The sequence below is a fragment of the Schistocerca serialis genome, chromosome 8, assembly GCF_023864345.2.
Source record: "Schistocerca serialis cubense isolate TAMUIC-IGC-003099 chromosome 8, iqSchSeri2.2, whole genome shotgun sequence".
NCBI lineage: Eukaryota > Metazoa > Arthropoda > Insecta > Orthoptera > Acrididae > Schistocerca > Schistocerca serialis.
The window spans coordinates 227,068,765-227,091,019 of NC_064645.1; the positions used below are offsets into that span (position 1 = coordinate 227,068,765).

Below are 22,255 nucleotides of genomic sequence, written 5' to 3' on the forward strand. Positions count from 1 at the left end.
TCCACACATTAATGACATTGTCATTGATGCTATGAGAATTATATGCACAGTCATTAAAAGGGTGCCAAAATTTGCAGCTCAGTAATCCAAAATACAATGATAAAGAAAATAATTTTGAAGTGAAGCATTTGAATATAATAATGGCATACTATCATTTTCACTTCTTTCTCTGTGACTGTTTCTCATAACTTCTTTAGATGCTGTAGCATAGATTACTGCATGTTCACATGTCTATGTATTAAATTATGTCAACTGTAGTGTATGGTGTAAAATCCTGAAACAGCTTCCTATAATCATCTAATTAAAAGTAAAACTTACCCATTTTCTGTTTTTAGGACAATCAGTACAGTTCTATGTCATTTGGAATGTAAAATTTCAGGGATTTGTGGTTTCTTTATTGAAGTGATGGTTGACTGTACTTATCATCATTGATCAAACATTTCTGGAGAAACAGCCTGTCACTTCAGAAATTTAGGGAAAGAAATATTTACTGCAAAAGGTATAGCACCTGGTATGTAATAGGTATAATCGTATGAACCTCCTCTTAAAAATAACTGTTCCTTCATAAAAGACCATGTAAGATAAAAATCATAAAAATACATTTATTTATAGAAATATTTTATAAATGTCTTTTCCTATGTACACTTCGATATTTACAAACATTTACAATGACTATATTCACACTTTTATATCCATAAATTTAATACTTACAAATGATATAACTTTTTCAGTTACATGCATTGGTATAAAATTTTTTGTTGTACAATATACACATTGAAAATAAATATGATTTCCTTATCCAGGTACAGGTTCCTATTACAGTGCTCAATATAATTAGGTGTATTTTAGAACTCTTAAGATAACATCCTCTGGGTTATGCCCAGAAACAAAGAATTTAATTATGCTGTTTATACATGTTTGATACTTTCTGCACTTCATACGAGTGTGAATTTCCCAGCATCTGTTACAACATTGCATTTCTAGGATAAGTGGGTAGGTTTATTCATGAAAAAATGTTACAATCTGAGAAGCTGCATTTTGACCATAAATGTTACTTAAATTACTTGTAATTATTTAAAATGTAGATTTTCTCTTGAGTAAAGACCAGCATTATTAAAACATTACAAGAATGTTGATATGGGATATATTTGTAATAAATAAGGAATTATCAGTGGTATCACAAATGCAAATGGATTTTTATCAACTATAGTAAAAAAACATAGGTTACTGCTATTTTGATAACTCTTATAACAAAAAACAGACTGCTTGAGGTACCAAAGTAGCCATTTAGATTTGGAAATCTTTTGAATAGCATAATAGCACATGATTAACATGTAGAATAGAACAAATCTGAATGTAATTTATTTACTTAGAATTACAAGGAACTTACTGTCAATGAAAATAAGATTTTGGAGGTGTTGCTGCAGGTTAACACTATAGGATATAATTAAAAATAGACTTCTGTAAGGATATGAAGCTGGCACCATTACAGTGGATACAGTTGAAGTAAAACAAATACTAGCATGTGTGTGTGTGTGTGTGTGTGTGTGTGTGTGTGTGTGTGTGTGTGTGTTTACATGCTTGTGCATGCCATTTGGGTGAGAACAGATGGCCTAAGGAGATTATGGAATATTCCACCTAATAAAAGAAGAGGATGCCCAAACAGAGTGTGAAGAGGGAGTTGGAAGGATCTCTGGCAGAAAGGAATTCAGAGCTGGAAGTTCGGAAAGACAGAAGACTTTTCAAGCAAAATTGCAAGAAACAACTGTAATGTATTGAATCACAGTAATAAAAAAGAAGAAGAGTTACAGAAGGATTAATGTTCTTCAGTTCAGAAATTACAAAAACTGAAATTGTGCTTGATGTAATACTCCACTCTCATTTGAGATTATTGTATTTGAGTACAAAAGGGTGCCAATGTTAAGGAGCAATGTATTAGGACAACGATCTTTTAATTGCAGGGTTGGCTTTTTTTTCCATACAGAATCACAGAATAAAAGCAGCAAATTTGAGTCTGCTTATTACGAGCAGAGTGTTGAAGTAAATTAGCAAATGTCTATAAAGATTTTGCTACATGATGTGATAACTTATAGCAATGTACAGAACTGCTGCTGACATTATCTACAGTTCCAGGTTGCTACAAGAGACCTTTTTGAAGGGGTAGGTGTATGAGAAAGGAGAACACTATAATTTAACTGCGGTTTCTCTAAGTCTGTCAGACACAAAAGTAATGAAACATGGTGAAAAAAATAATTTATCAATATCTGTAACATTGGAATTTTGATGAAATGCCAATTGATATTGTAAATTTGTTTATGACCAACACAGCAAGAGGTAATACATGCTTCATGCTTTTAAAAGTTTGACTGTACAGAAATGTCAAGAATACAAATAATTTTTTTGAGCATTTGTGATTTATTTCCTGACTGAATGCAGTAGTGGTAAGAACCTACAAAATAAAAGTTTATAGTACAGTTTTGTGTTAAATAATAAATTACCCCAGACTTTGTCAGGTACTGACACATGATTTAATATTTATATATATATTGTGTACTTTTATTGCACATGTAGTCTATGAGTAAAGTTAGAAGGCACTATTTGTTCTTTCATAATATCAGTTTAATGTCGCTTTTACCCTGTGAAACACACACAAGACTAACTGAAAAATGATTATATTGCCTCCCTAGTGCTGTATTTATTCAACGCAATGTTCTAGCGTACTAATCAGTCAAATGCTTTGCAGCACAACAGGTACCTCACTGCATTTGTCAATATTGTCATTTCTCGGACGATTTCAGGATCAGTTCATCTGTTCACTGTCTAGGCAGTATCGTTTGAATATTCTTTCGTCATAACACAGCGAGTTTGTCGAGGCACAATTGACAGTCAAACTACATCTAACATTACAAAATGGCACAGCCTGCGAATGTGGGGAATGAAATGCACCACGGTCCAGAGATTAAAACGGAGATACGCACGTCCTACCGACAACCACACCCAACCACTGCCATCTCGTGGTAGTTCTTAAGCACCACTTTGGACTCTTCATCTAAATAAAGCATAGAGATGGACGTGAGCTGCGTCGGTACACAGCACGCTTTCGGCACGAGGCCAGGGTTCATCGAATTCATCAAAGTCTGTACGACGGCGTGGTTCGTAGAGTTCATGTGAGCTGACAGTGGGAACGGACAGTCACCGTGACAATACCACGCTTCGTAGCCTGGCGGTGCTACAATCCAGTCGTCCCAACCGACTTCGCGGAAATCCACGTAGAGCGGGTGACGGCGACATGTCGAACGCTGGTCCTTCCGCTTCGACTTGCGGCTGGGGGGCGCGCCGTTGCGCTTGGAACGTCTCTGAGGTCCGCGCTTGTCGTCGGTGTAAGCGAGCAGTATAGGCTGCCGTTGCAGCCACCGGGAGTCGTCCTCATCGGCGGCACGTCGCAGCCGCACGTGATGAGGTATCGGTGTCGCCGGTTGCTGCTTTGCGTACTGGTCCGCAGCCAGCACCTCCACCAGCAAGCCGTGGTTGTGGCGCGGATCCTCGCGCCACCTGCGCACCGCCGGCAGCACGTCGAGCGCCAGCGATTCGTTGGAGCCGGTGCCGACCACGCGAGAGTCGACGAGGCGCGTGAGGGGCACATCTCGGGTGCCGCGGCGCACCACATCGTGCACCAGCACGCGCAAGCGCCGGCGGCCGCGGCCGGTCTCGATGGCGTCGCGCGCCAGCCGCAGCTCGGCTGCCTGCAGCAGCTCGGACTCGGGAATGCTCTTCACGTCGAAGTGAAGACGGAAGCGATGATGCCCCTCGAACTCTGCGTCCGCATCAGATTCTGCAATACAAACGAGAAAAATGAAATTTAGCGTGGTAAACTGCGTAGGCGCGATATCACTCAGGTATGCAACTTTTTATTGTAATGTAATTCGTCATCAAAAGTTACCGACCAAAACGTTGTACAAAACTCGCACATAAATATAGTTGTCTATATCCACATGGTGGCGCATAGGTCCGAGCAGCTTACATCCATAATTGCGAATCTAACCCACAAATTCCAAACGACAAGAGTAAAACCAAAGTTTAAGTACACGTTATATCAGCTCTAAAGAGAGGCTCGTTTTATACAAGGATAAAAATATATAAACACTCCCTAAAATAAACATAAAGAGAACAAAGTTAAAACATCATATGAGTCATAAACATTGAATGTAACCAGTATTTCTTTACGAGTTGACCTAACTTTTAACTATTGTTACGGCAACTTCTAGTATTTTAATCCACTCTTCCGGTTATTTCTCTTTGGCATCTGTAACAGCACGCATCCTTCTGACGACTGCAGACAACTAGCTGTAAGCGTTAGTAAGAAGAATTTTATATTATTCCTCGCAAACAAATCGTCGCGTTTTCTTGATAAATCCTGGAGAAGCTTGCAAATCAGACCCCAGCGACACAACGTTAATGAGTTCTGGTTGTAGCTGTCAGAAAATACATCTTAATTCATCCTCGTGTACATCAAACTAAGCTGAAATATGTAAAGTTGTGGAGGTATGGTCAGTCGTGGGACGCCACAATGGCTGAGATGTAACGTAAATTCGTCCTTAAGACAAGCTTCCATCCCCAACCTGTATGTGAAGAATCTCAAGTACTTGCGTAGAAATTATGGATTGTAATCTTGAAATTATGGCCAACAGAAAGTTGTGATTAGTGGAACCGTATAATACGAAGCCGAATCCTTTAGTTTACAGTGCTTCCTTTACCTGATACCAATCAGTGATGGCAAAAGCTGTTCACTAAAGAACTGCCGGGAAACTACTATATTACGACGCAGTAACAAAGCACCAGCTATTAGCGTCCCTCATACTCAATGAAGTCAACCTATAATAGCTAAACGCTGAATCGAAAGAACTAAGACAGATGGTACAGCGAACCTTCAGACTGTGACGAAGTGCTGAAGACATCATCTGAGTGTTTTGTAGTACCTGAATTGTTTAACGCAAACATCCGGAAGACTTCATCGAGTTTGAGGGACGCTAGTAGCTGGTGCTTTGTTACTACGTCATAATCTCAGGAGCTTAAGTGTTAGCACAAAACAATACTGGCCCACTGTCCAGAAAAATATTAGGCCCATGCTTCAATTTGGCACACATCTTTAACTTGTCAAATGTAATCAATACAGCACGTACTCTGCTCAAAGAAAAAGCAATAAATATCTACTACTAGAAAATTTTTTATCTTCCACGGTGCACAAAGGAAGAGGATACATTTACTGTGATGTGCAGCAGGTTCAATAAGCTTCAGTTCAAAGATGCGAAATCTTTCGCTATGTACTTAAGACTCACTGGGCGGCAAAAGACTAATTATACCCCGCAAGGTACGAGGGCTTTTCGGAAAGTAAGGAACGATAGGTCGCGAAATGGAAACCACACTGAAAGTCAAAACTGTTTTATTTATTGCAACAGTTAGCTACAACTTCCAGCTACTTATCTCCATAGTCGCCGATCCGACTTAGACGTTTGTCGTAGCGTTGTACCAACTTTCCAATACCCTCGTTATAGAAGGCAGCTGCCAGTGCTTTCCGCCAATTCTCTACGCTGGCATCTTCATTGCCCCTTCAGAATGCGGCTAAGAATTGTCTTGAAGAAGAAAACGAACGACAGTTATGTAATGTTGGCTGCATAGCTTCAGGCGAGATTTCTCACCAGGCTCTCGTACTTGGCGGGGGACACTATTGTTCTAGGTATCTTTATGTGCTCCCTGTGTGTTCAGAACTATAAAGAACGACGTAACGCGATCGATGGGCGTATTAGAGACACTGCCCAACACACCTGTGCAAAACTTCGTCGGATTTTCACTGTGGTGTGATAACGAATATCTTTGCTGGACTGGGACTCTAGCCCGGTTTTCCCCTCTTATTGGGAGCGCATTAACCACTTCGGTTATCCGAGCACGCCTCCAAGACCGATAAGCAGGAAATTCATGATCGAGTTCCGGTCTGGCACAAATTTTTAGTGCCACCCATTGTGCAGCTGAAGTCTAATCGTATTCGCAACTGCGAATACATTTAATTCATTCTACCATGAGGGACAATCACAGTTTGTTTGAGGGCGTTGCTGCAGTATATACGCAACCTAGCGTGACTCCGATGCTCGTATATAGGGCCCAGCACGTAGGCAAGGGATTAGCATGGCAGTGTCTCTTTCCGATGTGCTCTCGATAAATGCGGAAATGACCTACGGCGATATTATTAACAAATGCGTCAAAACAGGGTCAACGTGCTGTTATTCTTTTCATGGATGCCGAAGGACGAACACTGGTAGACATTGCATCGGAGAATGAAGAATTAGTGTGGGGCAGCAGGTCTGTCGAAAATCACCGTTTTGGAATGCTGCTGATCCACGATAATCCACGTCGTCATATCGAAATGTCGTTACGCCGACTCAAGCGGAAGACAATACAGCATCCACCCTGTAGTCCTGATATCTCCCCATGCGATTATCTCGCCTTCGAGCCTTTAAAAAAGGCCCTTGAACGATCAACGATTCCAGTCGGGCGAGGATGCGCAGCAGGCAGTAACGGACTTCTTCACATAGCAGGACAGTGTTCTGCTAAACCAGATGTGTCGGTATGATAATTGCCTCAAGGATCACAGAGATTTTGCGTGATTGGGATACTGATTCTGGACTGTAAGGTCTTCGGACGGATAGTCCCTTACGTATATCTATGTCTTGCGCATCATTACATAGCAGACGATAATATTCTTACTGCACCATATACTGAGTGTTATTATTGTTCCATTTACGGATTGTGCGTTGTTCGGGCGTCTGTGCGAGCTGTTATTTGCCTACACTTTTTACTATTTTCGATCATTTGTTTAATTTTGATCACAAACATTCCGGGGACACTGTGTGTATTACAGCAACTGGTTTTCTGCAGGCATCGCTTACACAGCCAAATCCTACTCGTTGCACACAGACGCACAGTTTAGTTACATACATGCAACTTTCAACGCTTACGTAGCGCATTTCACCAAGTTGATGTCAAGTGTCATCATGTTATGAATGGTTATGAAGCAATAAATCTTTTATGTGTAAACAGATGTTCTGGTTTTACCAGAAGGAAGAAAGGAATGGAAATTCGCCCGTCGCGCTTGAATGCTGAATGCCCCTGGACTGACAAATTGATTCGGGTTCACAGTTTTTCACCCGAACACTGTGTCTCTGCGCCTGCGTTGTCAGAGTGGCCCGCAGTACACAAAGGCGGGAAGGCGGCTGAAGTTGCCTGGCCGGGGCACACGAGTCGTTAACATCTCTGCGTTTGTCCCGTCTCTGAAGACCTCATTGTCGACAGGAGGTTAAACTAAAATCTCCCTTCCGGGTTTATAGCAATTTTATACACCAAATAGTCCAAACCAAGCCACCTACAGCCACAAAAAACCGCCTTTGCAGTGTACCTCGTTGTCTGCTTCTTCACGAGAGGTAGTGGGTGTTTGTTTTCGTGCCATCCACTGCGACCAGGCGAAATATGTCCACTACAGCCACTATTTTACTACACTAACCAAAAAGAAAAAGAGAAAATTCTACATCTGAAAGATGAAGTTTATTCAGATTTTGCTCCATTCACAGAAGAGTGGCGCTAATAGTGCCACCATGAGGATGCAAATTAGGTTTGCTTTAAATACGTGTTGTAAGAGTCGTGAGCATTAATTACATTTGAGATTGGACGTGTTGACTTGATGTTAGTGAAGAATGCCTTTACGGCAACACCTCACTGTGTTTGAACGAGGTCGTGTAGTAGGGCTATGAGAAGCTGGGTGTTCCTTCTTCGATATTACAGAAGGTTTTGCAAGAATGTAGCGACTGTACATGACTGCTGGCAGCGGTGTCCACGGGAATGCACAGTCGCGAGAAGACCAGACTGTGGATGGCCACGTGGCACTAACGGGAGGGAAGACCATCGTGTTCGGTGCATGACTATCGCATCGCACTGCATCTACAGCAGCTGATGACTGATGATCTCAGAAGTTAAGTCCCATAGTGCTGAGAGCCATTTGAACCAGATTTTCCTTCGCATTTCCTTTCGACGCCTTATATAAAAATATTAATAAATACAATATAATTAGCATTATTTTGGTTTATTTGTAGTGTAAGTAACGTAAAAATTTAAAATACAGAAATTTCTGCATAGAGACTGGATCCCACGATCCTTTTCTTATCTTTCCGTATTCTTGGCGCTGCGCCAACCGCTGTCTAGTAACTAAACTAACATAAATGACTCGTGCAGGCCTCGGCTGCAAGAGACTGTGGTCATTTGTGTGTGAGTAGCGTTTGCATGAGTGAGTGAGGGAGTGAGTGAGTGAGTGAGTGAATGAGTGCCGAAAGCTTACTTGTTTGACAGTCTTTTTGTTGTGCCTCACTACGACTCAGCATCTCCGCTATATGGTGTGTAGCAATCTATCCTTTTCATAGTATTGTCATTATTTCATCTTTGATTTTCCATTTTTTAAGTACTAGTTCGTAATTCTAGCCCCAAAATTGCCTTAATAATGACATATTTTCAAAAAGCCTTTAATTCCCTATTTCATCTCCTTAGGAATGGAATTTCGAAAAATTGATTCTTAAACGACGCCTACAGTATAAGATCAACACTCTCCTCAAATTTCCAGTTTCTATCCTTAGCGGTTTGGGCTGGGTGATGTTGGGTCAGTCAGGACGTCGCCTTTGACATACATAGTTTTCGTTTCTCGGAAACTTCCTGTACGTATGTCAGTTATTTCGGTACTAACCTCGGTGCGTAAAACTGCGGACGGTATTGGCGCCGTGCGCGGGAACGACGTGGCGCCGGGGTTGCTTGGCGTGCTGCTGCTGAGCCTCGAAGCGCGTCCGCCAGAGCTCGAGCATGGCGGGCGGCACAACGACGCGGGAGCGGTCGGGCCGTGGCCGGGAGCGCAGCCCCAGCGCGGACAGCAGGCTGGCCTCCGCCCCCGCGGGCAGCGCTCGCCCCTGCGTTGCGCTCGCCGCCCCCACCAGCACAGCCAGCGCCACCGCCAGCAGCAGCGCCGCCGCCGCCGTGGCGGGGCGCAGCGCACTCATCCTCTCTACACTCCGGCCGCTGTGGACGGGAAAACAAGGCACAGCTATAAACGAGGGTGCCAGGCGAAACGTGCAAGCGGACTACAAGGGGAAGGCCAATGTGCAGTACACTCATGTATGACCAGAAAGATTCATGCCGAGACAGAGTTAGTCAGCTGTAGTAGAAATGTGTGTCCAAACGTTAGTCGATGTCGAAGGTCGGAAAATACGTCGGCTATTCGGAAAGTAAGATCCGATCGGTGGCGAAAAGGAATCTCTGTGAAAATCGAATGTGTTTTATTTGTTAGCTACAGGTTCCAGCTACTTCTCTAAATAGTCGCCACTCCAACATTTTTCCCGCATTGTATCAACTTGCCAATACCCATCATAGAAACTTGTGGTTTCTGCCAATTCTCTGCACTGATCTGCAGATTGTTCTCTGTGCGCAACATGTGAGCAGAGATGAAACTCATAGGAAACCAGTTACGGGCTGTACTTTGCGTGATCGAACACTTCCTGTCGAAAGCGCTACAGGAGCATATTCATTGACCCTGCAGAGTGCAAACTCTTTCACCAGGTCCTCATCCCTGGCGAGACACACTATTTATCTAGGCATGTGCTCACTGTCCGCTCAGAACTGGAAAGAGCAACGTGACTCGCTCGACGGGCATTATAGAGACATGGCCCGACACATCCGTGCGAAGGTTCATTGGATTTTCACTGTCGGTTCCATTTCGCGACCAATCGGACCTTACTTTTCGAATAGCCCTCGCACTCTCTTTGAAGGTCTCTCTTTCAGGAACCATAGCTGCAAAGAGTGAAATACGAAACACTGTTACAAAGCCTTCTACTCACATCTCATCAACAAGAAGAAAAGGTCCCTTAAAAGTAAATGAAACGTTTTTGCAGCTACGACAAGATGAAATTTTTCTTGCCCGATGGAACTGGGAAGACCCTTCCACCTTCTTGAGTCACGCAACGGTTTGCAGTTGAATTCATGCACTTTAATCGTGTCGAGACATCTGCGCACCTTACTGTAGCACAGAAAATTCTTTGACAGTGATAGTTCAACATCTTTTCCCGCAGAGCACAGAAAAATAAGTGTCGTATCACTCTGTTTAGTCGTGAGTGTTTGCCGGCTCTGCTGACATGAAATGACATTATTCGGAGCGTTTTGATGTTTATAATCTGGTTTCATATCGTTGATTTTACTACTGCAATAACTAAAGATCCAATCAGATCCAGTGAATATATTCTGACTGGGATTGTACATATATTAAAACAAATTATGTATTACAATACCCTAGTTGCTTTGGTAATATTCTCGCAAAATATTAAATCATTCTGTACATCATTCTATACATTCGATAGATGTATTGATTCTGTAGGGCTGTCAACACAGATTTTGTTGAAACTGTGTTAAAGCCTTTCTCAAAATCAGTGAACTGCAAATCTTTACTTCATACTGATTGCTTCGTTCCATACTCTTGTAAAATAAAGGTGTTACGTTGCCCGTTTAAATTCTACTGTTTATTCGACGCAGTTTGTACACGTTAGGGACAGGAGGCGGACAAATCTTTGTTTTTGTCTTGCTGTCTCGTTTCCTTTGTGAGTGGAAATAATTATACTCTTGTTTCAGATTTGGGGACTTCACTTCTTCCTAGACATTATGGATTTAGCTTTGCAAGTTCATCATCTTCCGACGCCTTTCCTTTGCACATTCCTCGTGATTCTGTAAACCTTGGCATTTAATTTTATTGTTTATCCGTTCTTCTTATTAATACCTTTAACTATACAAACTAGAAAATAGGTCTTGGTATGCTGATACGATTTCCTCTCTCATGTTTGTTGCAGTGCCGTCCGTCATCTTCACTTGTGATACAAGGTGTCTGTCAAACACAAGTTTTGATTTTATTCAGTTCCAGTGTTCAGAGTTCGCTATTTATTCCCTCTCTCCCATTCTCTCTACGACGTTAACGAATAGTTCTACATAATTCAGAATATTCTGTTTTGTATTGCTGTGGTCTTCAGTCCTAAGACAGGCTTGATGTAGCTAGCCGTGTTACTCTATCGTGTGCAAACCTCTTGATAACAGAGTAACTACGGCAGCCTACATTCTTTTGAGTCTGTTTACTGTGTTCCTCTCTTTGTCTCTCCCTACAATTTTACCCCTTTTTATCCCCCTCCCCACATACACTTGAAACTAGTCACCCCTTTGTGTTTCAGAGCATGTGCTATCAACCTATCCCTTCCGTTAGTCAAGTTGTGCCACAAATTTGTTTTCTTCCCCGTTCTGTTCATTAGTTACATGCTCCATTCATCCCATATTCAGCATTTTTTTGCAGCGCCGTATTTCAAAAGCTTCTATTTTCTTCTTGTGTAAAATCTTTATTGTTCACGTTCACTTCCATAAAAGACTATACTTCAGACAAATACCTTGAGAAAAAATTTCCTAACGGTTAGATCTATGTTCGGTGTTAAATTTCCCCTCTTCGGAAATTCTTTTCTTCCCATTGCCAGTCTACATTTTTTATCCTCTCTACTTCGGTAATCATCAGTTATTTTAATCCCCAAATATTAAAATTCATCTACTATTTTCAGTGTCTCGTTTTCTAGTTACTTCCCTCAGAATCGCATGATTGAATTCGAATCTATTCTATTTTGTCCTTATATTTTTTATTTCTTCTCCAAGGACTTTAGTTCTTTCTCCATTTTTTCTTTGGTATCATTTACTGGTTGCTCAATGTAAAGGCTGAATAAGGTCATGGATAGGCTACAACGCTGTCTCACATTGTTCCAAGGGCGCCGATATTCCAAACTTTCTGGGTGTGCGTATCAGTGGCGGAATGTAGTATATGTTTTCGAGGGAGACTCGATAATTTTTAAAATGATTACCTTTCATTTATAATCATTTTTTAACATAAAAATCTTTGCCTTGATAAAGTAAAATTTACTGGAACTGTAAGCATACGTTGAGATTGTCCTAGCTCAGTCCCAACACAGCTGATTTAAAAGCAACAGAAATGAGATCAATCTCGGGTGCAAATGTACGAGGAACCCACAACGGCAGACGCGCAACGTACACGATACGGGCCCGCCTGCAAAAATAAACATCCTTATCCCTAACATGAAATGTATAACCAACCATTAACTAACATAAGTTTCTTTATAGCAGGTAGAGATAGAAATTTAACTGTGTGTGTTATAAAATCGCCTGTAATGTACCCAAAAAGATCATTCGTTTACTTTATTCAAAGTATTAAACAAAAATGATTAATACCGATAAATGTGATTAAAAATTAATTCATTACAGTGATATACAGGAAACTTCGAATTCGAATGTGTGTATGTATGTACACTCCTGGAAATGGAAAAAAGAACACATTGACACCGGTGTGTCAGACCCACCATACTTGCTCCGGACACTGCGAGAGGGCTGTACAAGCAATGATCACACGCACGGCACAGCGGACACACCAGGAACCGCGGTGTTGGCCGTCGAATGGCGCTAGCTGCGCAGCATTTGTGCACCGCCGCCGTCAGTGTCAGCCAGTTTGCCGTGGCATACGGAGCTCCATCGCAGTCTTTAACACTGGTAGCATGCCGCGACAGCGTGGACGTGAACCGTATGTGCAGTTGGCGGACTTTGAGCGAGGGCGTATAGTGGGCATGCGGGAGGTCGGGTGGACGTACCGCCGAATTGCTCAACACGTGGGGCGTGAGGTCTCCACAGTACATCGATGTTGTCGCCAGTGGTCGGCGGAAGGTGCACGTGCCCGTCGACCTGGGACCGGACCGCAGCGACGCACGGATGCACGCCAAGACCGTAGGATCCTACGCAGTGCCGTAGGGGACCGCACCGCCACTTCCCAGCAAATTAGGGACACTGTTGCTCCTGGTGTATCGGCGAGGACCATTCGCAATCGTCTCCATGAAGCTGGGCTACGGTCCCGCACACCGTTAGGCCGTCTTCCGCTCACGCCCCAACATCGTGCAGCCCGCCTCCAGTGGTGTCGCGACAGGCGTGAATGGAGGGACGAATGGAGACGTGTCGTCTTCAGCGATGAGAGTCGCTTCTGCCTTGGTGCCAATGATGGTCGTATGCGTGTTTGGCGCCGTGCAGGTGAGCGCCACAATCAGGACTGCATACGACCGAGGCACACAGGGCCAACACCCGGCATCATGGTGTGGGGAGCGATCTCCTACACTGGCCGTACACCACTGGTGATCGTCGAGGGGACACTGAATAGTGCACGGTACATCCAAACCTTCATCGAACCCATCGTTCTACCATTCCTAGACCGGCAAGGGAACTTGCTGTTCCAACAGGACAATGCACGTCCGCATATATCCCGTGCCACCCAACGTGCTCTAGAAGGTGAAAGTCAACTACCCTGGACAGCAAGATCTCCGGATCTGTCCCCCATTGAGCATGTTTGGGACTGGATGAAGCGTCGTCTCACGCGGTCTGCACGTCCAGCACGAACGCTGGTCCAACTGAGGCGCCAGGTGGAAATGGCATGGCAAGCCGTTCCACAGGACTACATCCAGCATCTCTACGATCGTCTCCATGGGAGAATAGCAGCCTGCATTGCTGCGAAAGGTGGATATACACTGTACTAGTGCCGACATTGTGCATGCTCTGTTGCCTGTGTCTATGTGCCTGTGGTTCTGTCAGTGTGATCATGTGATGTATCTGACCCCAGGAATGTGTCAATAAAGTTTCCCCTTCCTGGGACAATGAATTCACGGTGTTCTTATTTCAATTTCCAGGAGTGTATATATGTATGTATGTATTTATTTCAGTTTTCCATACGCGTTCAGGAACTGCGTAACGTGTGAAAACTGCGAAAATTTTTGGCCGCTGGAGAGCTTTTGCTCCACACATTCCGCCAGTAGACCACCTTCTTTGTACTAGCTATCAATGCTGTGACACCTCTTCGGTCTACAGTATAGACTACTTCGTCCTTCAAAGCCTCTGCCGACAAACAAAACGGTAACATCCAGATTACATGAAAACAATTTCACTGTAATCTTAAACTACACCACTGTTATGGTTAAAAAAATAACTACTGAGGTACTTTGTTGCAATCGGCTTCCTTGTATCTCTGATTATTCTTTATTATTTCTCGATGTTGGCAAACAGATATTTTAAAACAATTATTGATGAATGGAGTGGGAATATTGTTGCGAGTCACTTGTAAGGAAATATGAATGCAAGCCGAAAAGACGGAATTCCACTCACAGCATACTGCGACTGTTGTTCTGGAGAGTGACTTGACTTGGCCAAAGAAAGGCAAGGAACGGGGGAGTGTATTGTTTCGTTGCCTTTGTACAAAGACATCTGAAACAAACAGATATATTTCAGAAGTCAGAAACTTTAACTAACATCTCTCTGTTTTAATAATTCATTAATTTTTGGTAAAGGCAAGAGAGAAATATTTATTTTATTTTGTTTTTATCAAACTAAAAATGTTGTGGATCCAGCAAACCCACGAGATTTTGTATTTGGGTGCTCGAGTACCGGCGCACCCACGTAGTCGACGCACACGCTTCCTTCTCAACTATTGCTTCCTTTCATGCTCCTCAACTCCTGTAACTATCATTTGGTTTCTGCACGAGTTGCAAGTAGCATTCTCTTCCTGTATTTTACCTCTGCTACCTTCATAATTTGAAAGAGTGTATTTCAGTCAACGTCAAAAGCTTTCTCCAGGTCTACAACTGCTATAAACTTGGTCTGCGTTTCTTAAACGTATCTTCTTAGAGACGAGTTAGGTCAGTATTACTTAGCATGTCCCTACATTTCTCCAGAACCCGAACTGATCTTCCCCGACTTCAGCTTCAACCGGCTTTTCCATTCTGTAAAGAATTCGTATTGATATCTTGCAACTATGACTTTTTTTAAAAGATAACATGTGCTTTCTTTGGCATTTAAACTGTTACGTTCTTCGTGGAGTCAGAGTATTCATCCGGTCTCATACATGTTGCACACCACGTGGAGTAGTTTTGTCATGGCTGGCTCTCCCAAAGTCATCAGTAGTTCTGACTGAAATGTCGTCTATTCCTGCGGCCTTATTTTGACTTAAATCTTTTTGGGCTCTGTCAAATTCTTCTCGCAGTATTATGTCTTCTGTCACATCTTCATTAAAGTCCTCTTCCCTTCCTATAATATTATCTTCAAGTTCATCTCCCTCGGATATCTCCTCTACATACTCCTTCCACATTTCAGCTTTCCCTTCTTTCCTTAGCACTGGTTTTCCGTCTGAGCTCTTGATACACGAACAGCTGTTTCTTTGATCTCCGAAGGCTTTTCATTTTCATATACGCGGTATCTATCGATCCTGTAGCGATGTATTGTTCTATATCCTCACATTTTTGCTCTAGCCATTCCTGCTTCACCATTTTGCACTTCGTGCCAATCTGTTTTTAGACATATGTATTTCCTTTCGTCTACTTCATTTGCTGCATTTTTGTGTTTTTTAGTTTCACCACTTGAATTCGGTATCTCTTGTGATAGCCAATGATTTCTACTAGACATTGTCTCTTTACCTATTTGATCCTCTTCTGCCTTGACTATTTCATATCTCAAAGCTATCCATTCGTCTTCTTCTGTGTTCCTTTCCCTTTTGTTGTCAAGCACTGTCTAATGCTCCTTCTGAAGTTAGCAAAAACTTCTAATTCCTTCAATATATATGCTTAATTTACTACCATTTTGCAGTTTCGTAACCAATGAATTGAGGCCAGAGCCCAAATCTTCCCCTGGAAGTGCCTTTTAGTTTACAATCTGACTGAAATCTGTCGCTTACCGTTATATAATCAACCTAAAAGCTTACTGTGTTTCCAGATCTCTCCCACGCATACAACCTCCTTCATGAGTCTTAAACCAAGTATTAGCAATGTCTAAATTACGCTCCGTTCAAAATTCTACCACGCGACTTCCTCTTTCATTTCTTTCCCACAGTCCGTATTACTATTTTTCCTTGTTTTCCTTTCCCTACTATCGAATTCGAGTACCCCGTAACAAACTTCCATGTCTCTTAACTTTATGAATTTTTTTTTCCTCAACATACATTTCTTCGATCTCTTCATCTTATAAAACTTGTACTGCTCTGGTGGGCGTTGACTTCATGAGTTCAGTATGCGGTTCATAGAAGCTTGCCAGGATTCTTATTCATTATCAGACCTACTTCTGCATTACTCATTTCATTTTGTATATAAACCTGTATTCATCAGACCAAAAGTCCTGTTCGTTCTGCCACCGAACTTCACTGATTATATCTAACTTCAATCTACGCATTTTTCTTTTTAACTTTTCTAATTTACCTATCCTATTAATAGATCTAACATTTTATGTTCCGACCCGCAGAGTGCCGGTTTTGTTTCTTTGTTGTTACCCGTAACACATTAGGTCGAGAAGGTATCATAGTTTAATGGAACACGAAATTTAAAATGTTGTTCCTGTGCTGCCCATCTATAAAATCATATTTTCCTCCGTCGGAAGTCTATTTTTAGCTTACGGTTCCTAATAGATGCACGACGTGAACCTCTGGACTGGACACTGGTATTAACCCTGGTTGGAACACTTAATTTTCATTAAGATGTGATTAAATGTTCCCTATACTAACTCTTAGCTGAATAGTTTTTAGCACCTGTGATATATCGAGCGAAGTGGCGCTGTGGTTAGCACACTGGATCCGCATTCGGGAGGACGACGGTTCAAACCCGAGTCCGGCTATCCTCACTTAGGTTTTCCGTGATTTCCCTAAGCCGCCTGAGGTCGACGGTCGACTTCCTTCCCAAATCCGATGAAACCGATGACCTTGCTATTTGGTCCACTTCCCCGAACAAACCTACCAGCCACCTCTGATAAGTGGTTAGTGCAGATTGTCTGGACTTTTAGAACGCAATAATAAATTTCCGTAATGTTAAACATACATAAACAACAGTGTTGCTCCCCTGATCGTTATATTGTACAGCTGATTACAGCAGCTCTGAAATTAATCCTTTTGCTTATAATTTATTTAAAAAAAATTAGTTTTATTGCACCATGAGAAAAAGATGAACTTCTGGTCCAGCTTTAAGCTTTACACGCATAGGAAGTGACGAAGTTTGAAATGGCCACGTGTCAAGTATGGAGCACAACAGGGAAATAGCATATGACGCTATGCTATACACGCGTAGTATTAGCCAAACAACTCTTTTTAAAGCCATTTGCACTAAAATGTCACCACTTTTGATCCTTAAGTCATACGCATTGTTATCGTTATTTGTAGTGAAGCCTACACTGAACAGTTAAGTTTTGACGACACCGCCGATTTCTTCTGGGCTCACTAGTTCTGCAGGTCAATAGCACGACGTACAGGCAATAAATCTGAAGCAACGAAATTAGACGCCGTGGGTGTTGCAACTGCGGAGCCGGCAGCACTCTCAATTATCTTTATGGTAACTGCCAGTTAAATTTTATGTGTAGAAGTGAACTTGAACAGCGTCATTACATATGCAGGAGCAGACCTCTACGTCCGTCGCTTTCGGCCAGGTGTGCTGCGTGTTCTCAAAACCATGAAGTGGTAATTAATGCTAGCTCGATGGAAATACGCTTTAGAAAGTAACTCGACGGCTCCAAGCTGCTGACAGCCAATGAAAGTAAATATAGTAGGAATCTCACTGCTCGTTTCGTAATGAGACGTACAAAAAGAACACGTGCACCCACTTCTCAGTCACCTGCTCGTGCAGCCAAGCAACGACGCGGAACAGCCTTATTATACGTAGAATTGTTTACTGGTAACAGGAGACATCGTGTAACGGCGTAGGGGAAAAGTAGATCAATATTTAATTCACACACTGATTCATACAAAAGTAAAAATGAAGTAAAGTTTGTGTATAGTAATAAAAGAGCAATAAAAGAGCAGGAAAAGTAACGGGCTCTATTATTGCTCACTCACTGAAAGGAACTAGTGTTTATAAGAATTTCTAAAGGAAATGGAGAGAATATTTACCTTTATGGTGGGTTGAAGCTATGCAAAAAAAGTGGCAACTACAAATGCAATGAAAAGTAACAGCAGTGAGAACAACAATCTGCTGAACGTTTGGCTAGAGACGATGCAATAAAGAAACTCAAAGGATGCAATATTACTGACATAAATTTCAGTTTAAATGTCATCCGCAGCTTACGTTTTATTTGGACGAGGAGCAAATATCAATGTCTGACAGAGTGGTAGCCTTATTATCAATAGCATTGTTTTTGTGTTAGCTCGTGCTGCAGAACGAAAGAAGGAAAACGTTCATGTTCTTCGGAATTGTGGTGTCTGTGCGATTTCTTTAAAAATCCCTGCGTATGTTTCGTTTGAATGAACTGTAATGCTGTGCAGTCATAAAATATATTTGGTTTTAAACGGTTTTTACGAATTTAAATCTATCTAAAATGAGTGCAAATTTGTAAGTTTATTAGAAGCGTGGTACTTAATTTTCAGCAGATAAGAGAACTAAGTGGAAAGTTGACTATGTTTTCCTTGAGAAACTAAGTGCGAGGCAGCTTTGCGCAAGCTGATTAGACCGTTTGTTGAATGAACACCAAGAGCAAATTAGAAACTTATTTTAAAGAGCGTAGTACTGAATGTATAAATCGATTTTTTACTGTGAAAGTGCACTGCATGTCTGAGCGTGCCACGCGTTACTTTTCGTTCAACAAGCCACACATTCGACGGCCGAGCCGATGGTTTGTTCCACAGACTGACAATCACTTACAGCAATTTTTGCATTTGACGGATGACGACACACGCCGCGGAACGGCTGCATTTCCTATGATGTGAACTGAGCACAGCTGGCAGATTTGCCGTCCGCGATGTGGCAGCCCTGCCAGCTTGCGGTCGGTATTAGGGTCAACGCGATACGAGAAACTATTTATGGACGAAGATTTCGAGCCGTTACGGAAATAAGGCTGGTAAAAAAAGGGAAGGTGTTGAAAATAGTAATTATCTCCATTGGTGAAATTCTAGAAAGAAACACTGCTCGATCAGTGTTCCGTTAAAGTATAAGCGCACATATCGTCGAGGAAATGGAAATATTCATTCATGCTTCAAGGCGTGGAACAGGGCTCCAGCGAAAAAAGCAAGTCAAAGTACACAAAAATTCATTTTTCCGGTACGCCAAGTCTTCCTAATGTGTTTAAGTTAAGTCATCATTAGTCCTAATTATGTCTGCAAATGCCGATGCCAGCAGTACAAATAGTCGATATCCATACCGAAAATTCCATGTCCATCATACTTTAGTACCGATTATGTTTTATAATGAAGTCAAAAGGTAAAACTGTTGCAGTGCAATGTTGCACAATAGTGTAGTGTGGTGTTAACGAGCAGAAACGACGGGAAAAAAGAAAATTTGGAAAGCTAAATTAAGAAGTGAAGCATTTGAGTTGTGGAGAACGCGGTATGTGAAACGTGTACTACAGTAACTGCTACAAAAATACTAATGCATTGACACAAGCTGTAGTCTGCCTATCTACAATCAAGCACTCAGACCCATCTTGCTAGGGCCTACATAGTTTATACCTCAATAACTCATAATTAATTTCTAATTATGTAAATAACTGGCGTTTTTGTATAATTTATATGAAGCAGGCGCGCCTAATGATTCAAGTCATGCTCCAAACAAGTTACAATAAATCTAATTTAAATTATAACCTAAATATCTGACTAAAATCTGTATTCCGCAAATATTTCTCAAGACACTTCTTCACACTTATTTACTGTGTTCACAAATATATTTCGACTACATACTGCCTAAATTCTAAAGGAACTTCGTAAAATTTTTATCGCTACTAGGACAGAGGAGATTAAGCGTAGCTGCCGAAAACTGATTGTCTTCCAGTACTGGCGGTAGCTGTAACGGAAAAGAAAGAAGGACAGGAAATACATCAGAATCAGTGAACTACAAGCAATAATACTCTATAGCTTCAATTAGAAATCTGTGCTGATTGACTTAGAGATCCATGGGACACTGTCTTTCGAAGAGAACTTTAAGAGATATAACTAAAGGAAAAAAAAACAAAATACGAAATGTGTTGATAGTTAAATTCCTCTCTCCAAAGAATATTACTAAGAAGAATCCGTTCTTCAAGGAACAAAAGTAATCCGCAAATACGAGGAAAAAACAAGACATCCTCCAGCGCTAGCGCGTCGACACAATCGCGAAGAAGAGGGCAGTGTATCGCGTTACCCATTTCGTAACAGAACGCTGTTGGAGAAAAAAAGATAGGGAATCATGTTTCACGCGGACAGAAATAACGCACTCGTTCTCACGGACAATACTGGTAGTACAGGCAATTTTGCCTGCTCAGTTGTAACCGACGCTATTCAGCTTGTCCTTACGAAATAACGAAGGTATTACATTGTCATGATCTTTATTGTTACTCTTCAATGGCCTTCTGAAGTATCAATAGAAGCCAACGAAACCCTCTTGTATACTTTAAGGCTTTTCTGTCTCTCCCATGAAATTATTTTGGGTCTTTTTATACTTGTCTTTTCAAACTTTTGGTGTCGCCCTTAAGACTTTTAATTTGTATCTTTACTTTATTAAGGTTAATATGTGATGAGAGCAAGGAGAAGGGAGGGGGAGGGGAATTCGTGTTCGTCTTACTATACAAAAACACCCACTGCCTATCCACCACATTTACCTCTGTTACAAATTTAATTATTGCTTTCTGCACCAGTATGTGACCCATCAACTTATCCCTTTTTATTCAGGATCTGTAATAAGTGTCTTTCCTCCCCTATTCTATTGAACATGTCTTCATTAATTACCAAACCTATCGCTATAATGTTCAGCGTTATTCTTCAGCACCAGATTTCAAAAACGTCTATTGTCTATACTGTTTATCGTTCACGTTTAACTTCCATATAAAAACACACTCCAGATATTCTTTCAAAATGCAATAGTACCACATTCATGTAAGATGATAACGTTGTGTCTAAATTTATGAAGAATGTAGCAACCAGTCGCGAAAACATAATTTATCTTGCAAATCGATTTCGACTGATACCAGTCATCTTCGGTACATTTTTCTAACCGATACATGCCGTAGGTAGAAGTACTGTCCTTGGCAGTTTTCTATCATGAAGTTAATGTTTCCGCGACTGGTTGCTACATTCTTCATAACTTTATATTCCACGGACTTTGCACAGAAAGGGAACATTATGGAGCCCAACATTATAACGTTGTCTCTTTCATGGGAGCCTTTCTTCCTATTAGCAATTTGCATTTTATATCCTCTCTGCTTCCAACGCCAAATATTTTATTGCCCAAATAATGTGTCTTTTAGCGTCTTATCGCTTAACGTATTTTCCACTTACATCTGCTGACTTCAATCTTACTATACTCCATTACCCTTGTTTTAATTTTGTTGATGTTCATCTCTTAATCTCTTGTTAAGACATCTATTTAGTTCAACTGCTCTCTCAACATTATCAGCAACCACGTACTGTGATAATCTTTCCTAGTTTCTCCATGCTTTCTTTCCCTTAGTACAAATTCAATAAAATGGAAGTTATTCTAAGGCCCTGTCTCACAGCTCCCTAGTCAAGTGATGTTTCCGTTTCATGTCTTTCGTCTCGTAGGATTGAATTCTGGTTCCGTATAAGCTGTAGTTACGTTTCGCTACTAAATTTACAAATACTTTAATTGTTGATTGTACTTTCTTCAAGCTATTTTCTAAGATAAGTCGTAGGGGTGTTATTTCCTACCGCGTTCCTACGTATCACTGGAACCCAGAGTGATTAGAGCTGCAACAATTTTGCACATAGTAATCATAGAGTAGTAAAATGAAAAATGATGGCTGTTGCCATGTAAACCTTTAACTAAAAAAATAAATAATAACTCGAAAATTTCAAGAAAATGTTCTAAAGTTTTTCCGGTCAATTAGACATATCCAACGGTTAGAAATCGAATGGGTTGACACTGTAAAGGGAACAAGTGGGCGTCTGAAACGCCGTAGAACACGTGACATTCAACTCTTAAGCTATTGGCTCTATCCCGGAGCTCCCGAAAGTGTGTCTGTCGAATGCTGCATGTCTATGTAAGAACTCACCCATAAGAAATGTGGCTCATGCAAGGACTGCTAGATAACCGTTCTATGCTTCAGTTTGCATTCTGCTAACAAATAAATAGCACGACGAAGTTCTGAACACGAAATGAAT

General features: G+C 41.5%; 1 protein-coding gene across 1 annotated transcript in view; it reads right to left on the reverse strand.

The window, feature by feature from the left end:
* Positions 1-582: 582 nt before the first annotated feature.
* The window catches only part of LOC126416429 (protein decapentaplegic), a 43,341-nt gene continuing 21,668 nt past the window's right edge, over positions 583-22,255 (reverse strand). Inside the window, exons 2-3 of the mRNA XM_050084150.1 lie at positions 8,780-9,105; positions 583-3,832 (exon numbers count right to left, since the gene is read on the reverse strand). Coding sequence (XP_049940107.1) covers positions 2,982-3,832; positions 8,780-9,086 — 1,158 coding nt within the window. The 5' untranslated portion in view covers positions 9,087-9,105 and the 3' untranslated portion in view covers positions 583-2,981. The remainder of the gene's footprint in view (positions 3,833-8,779; positions 9,106-22,255) is intronic.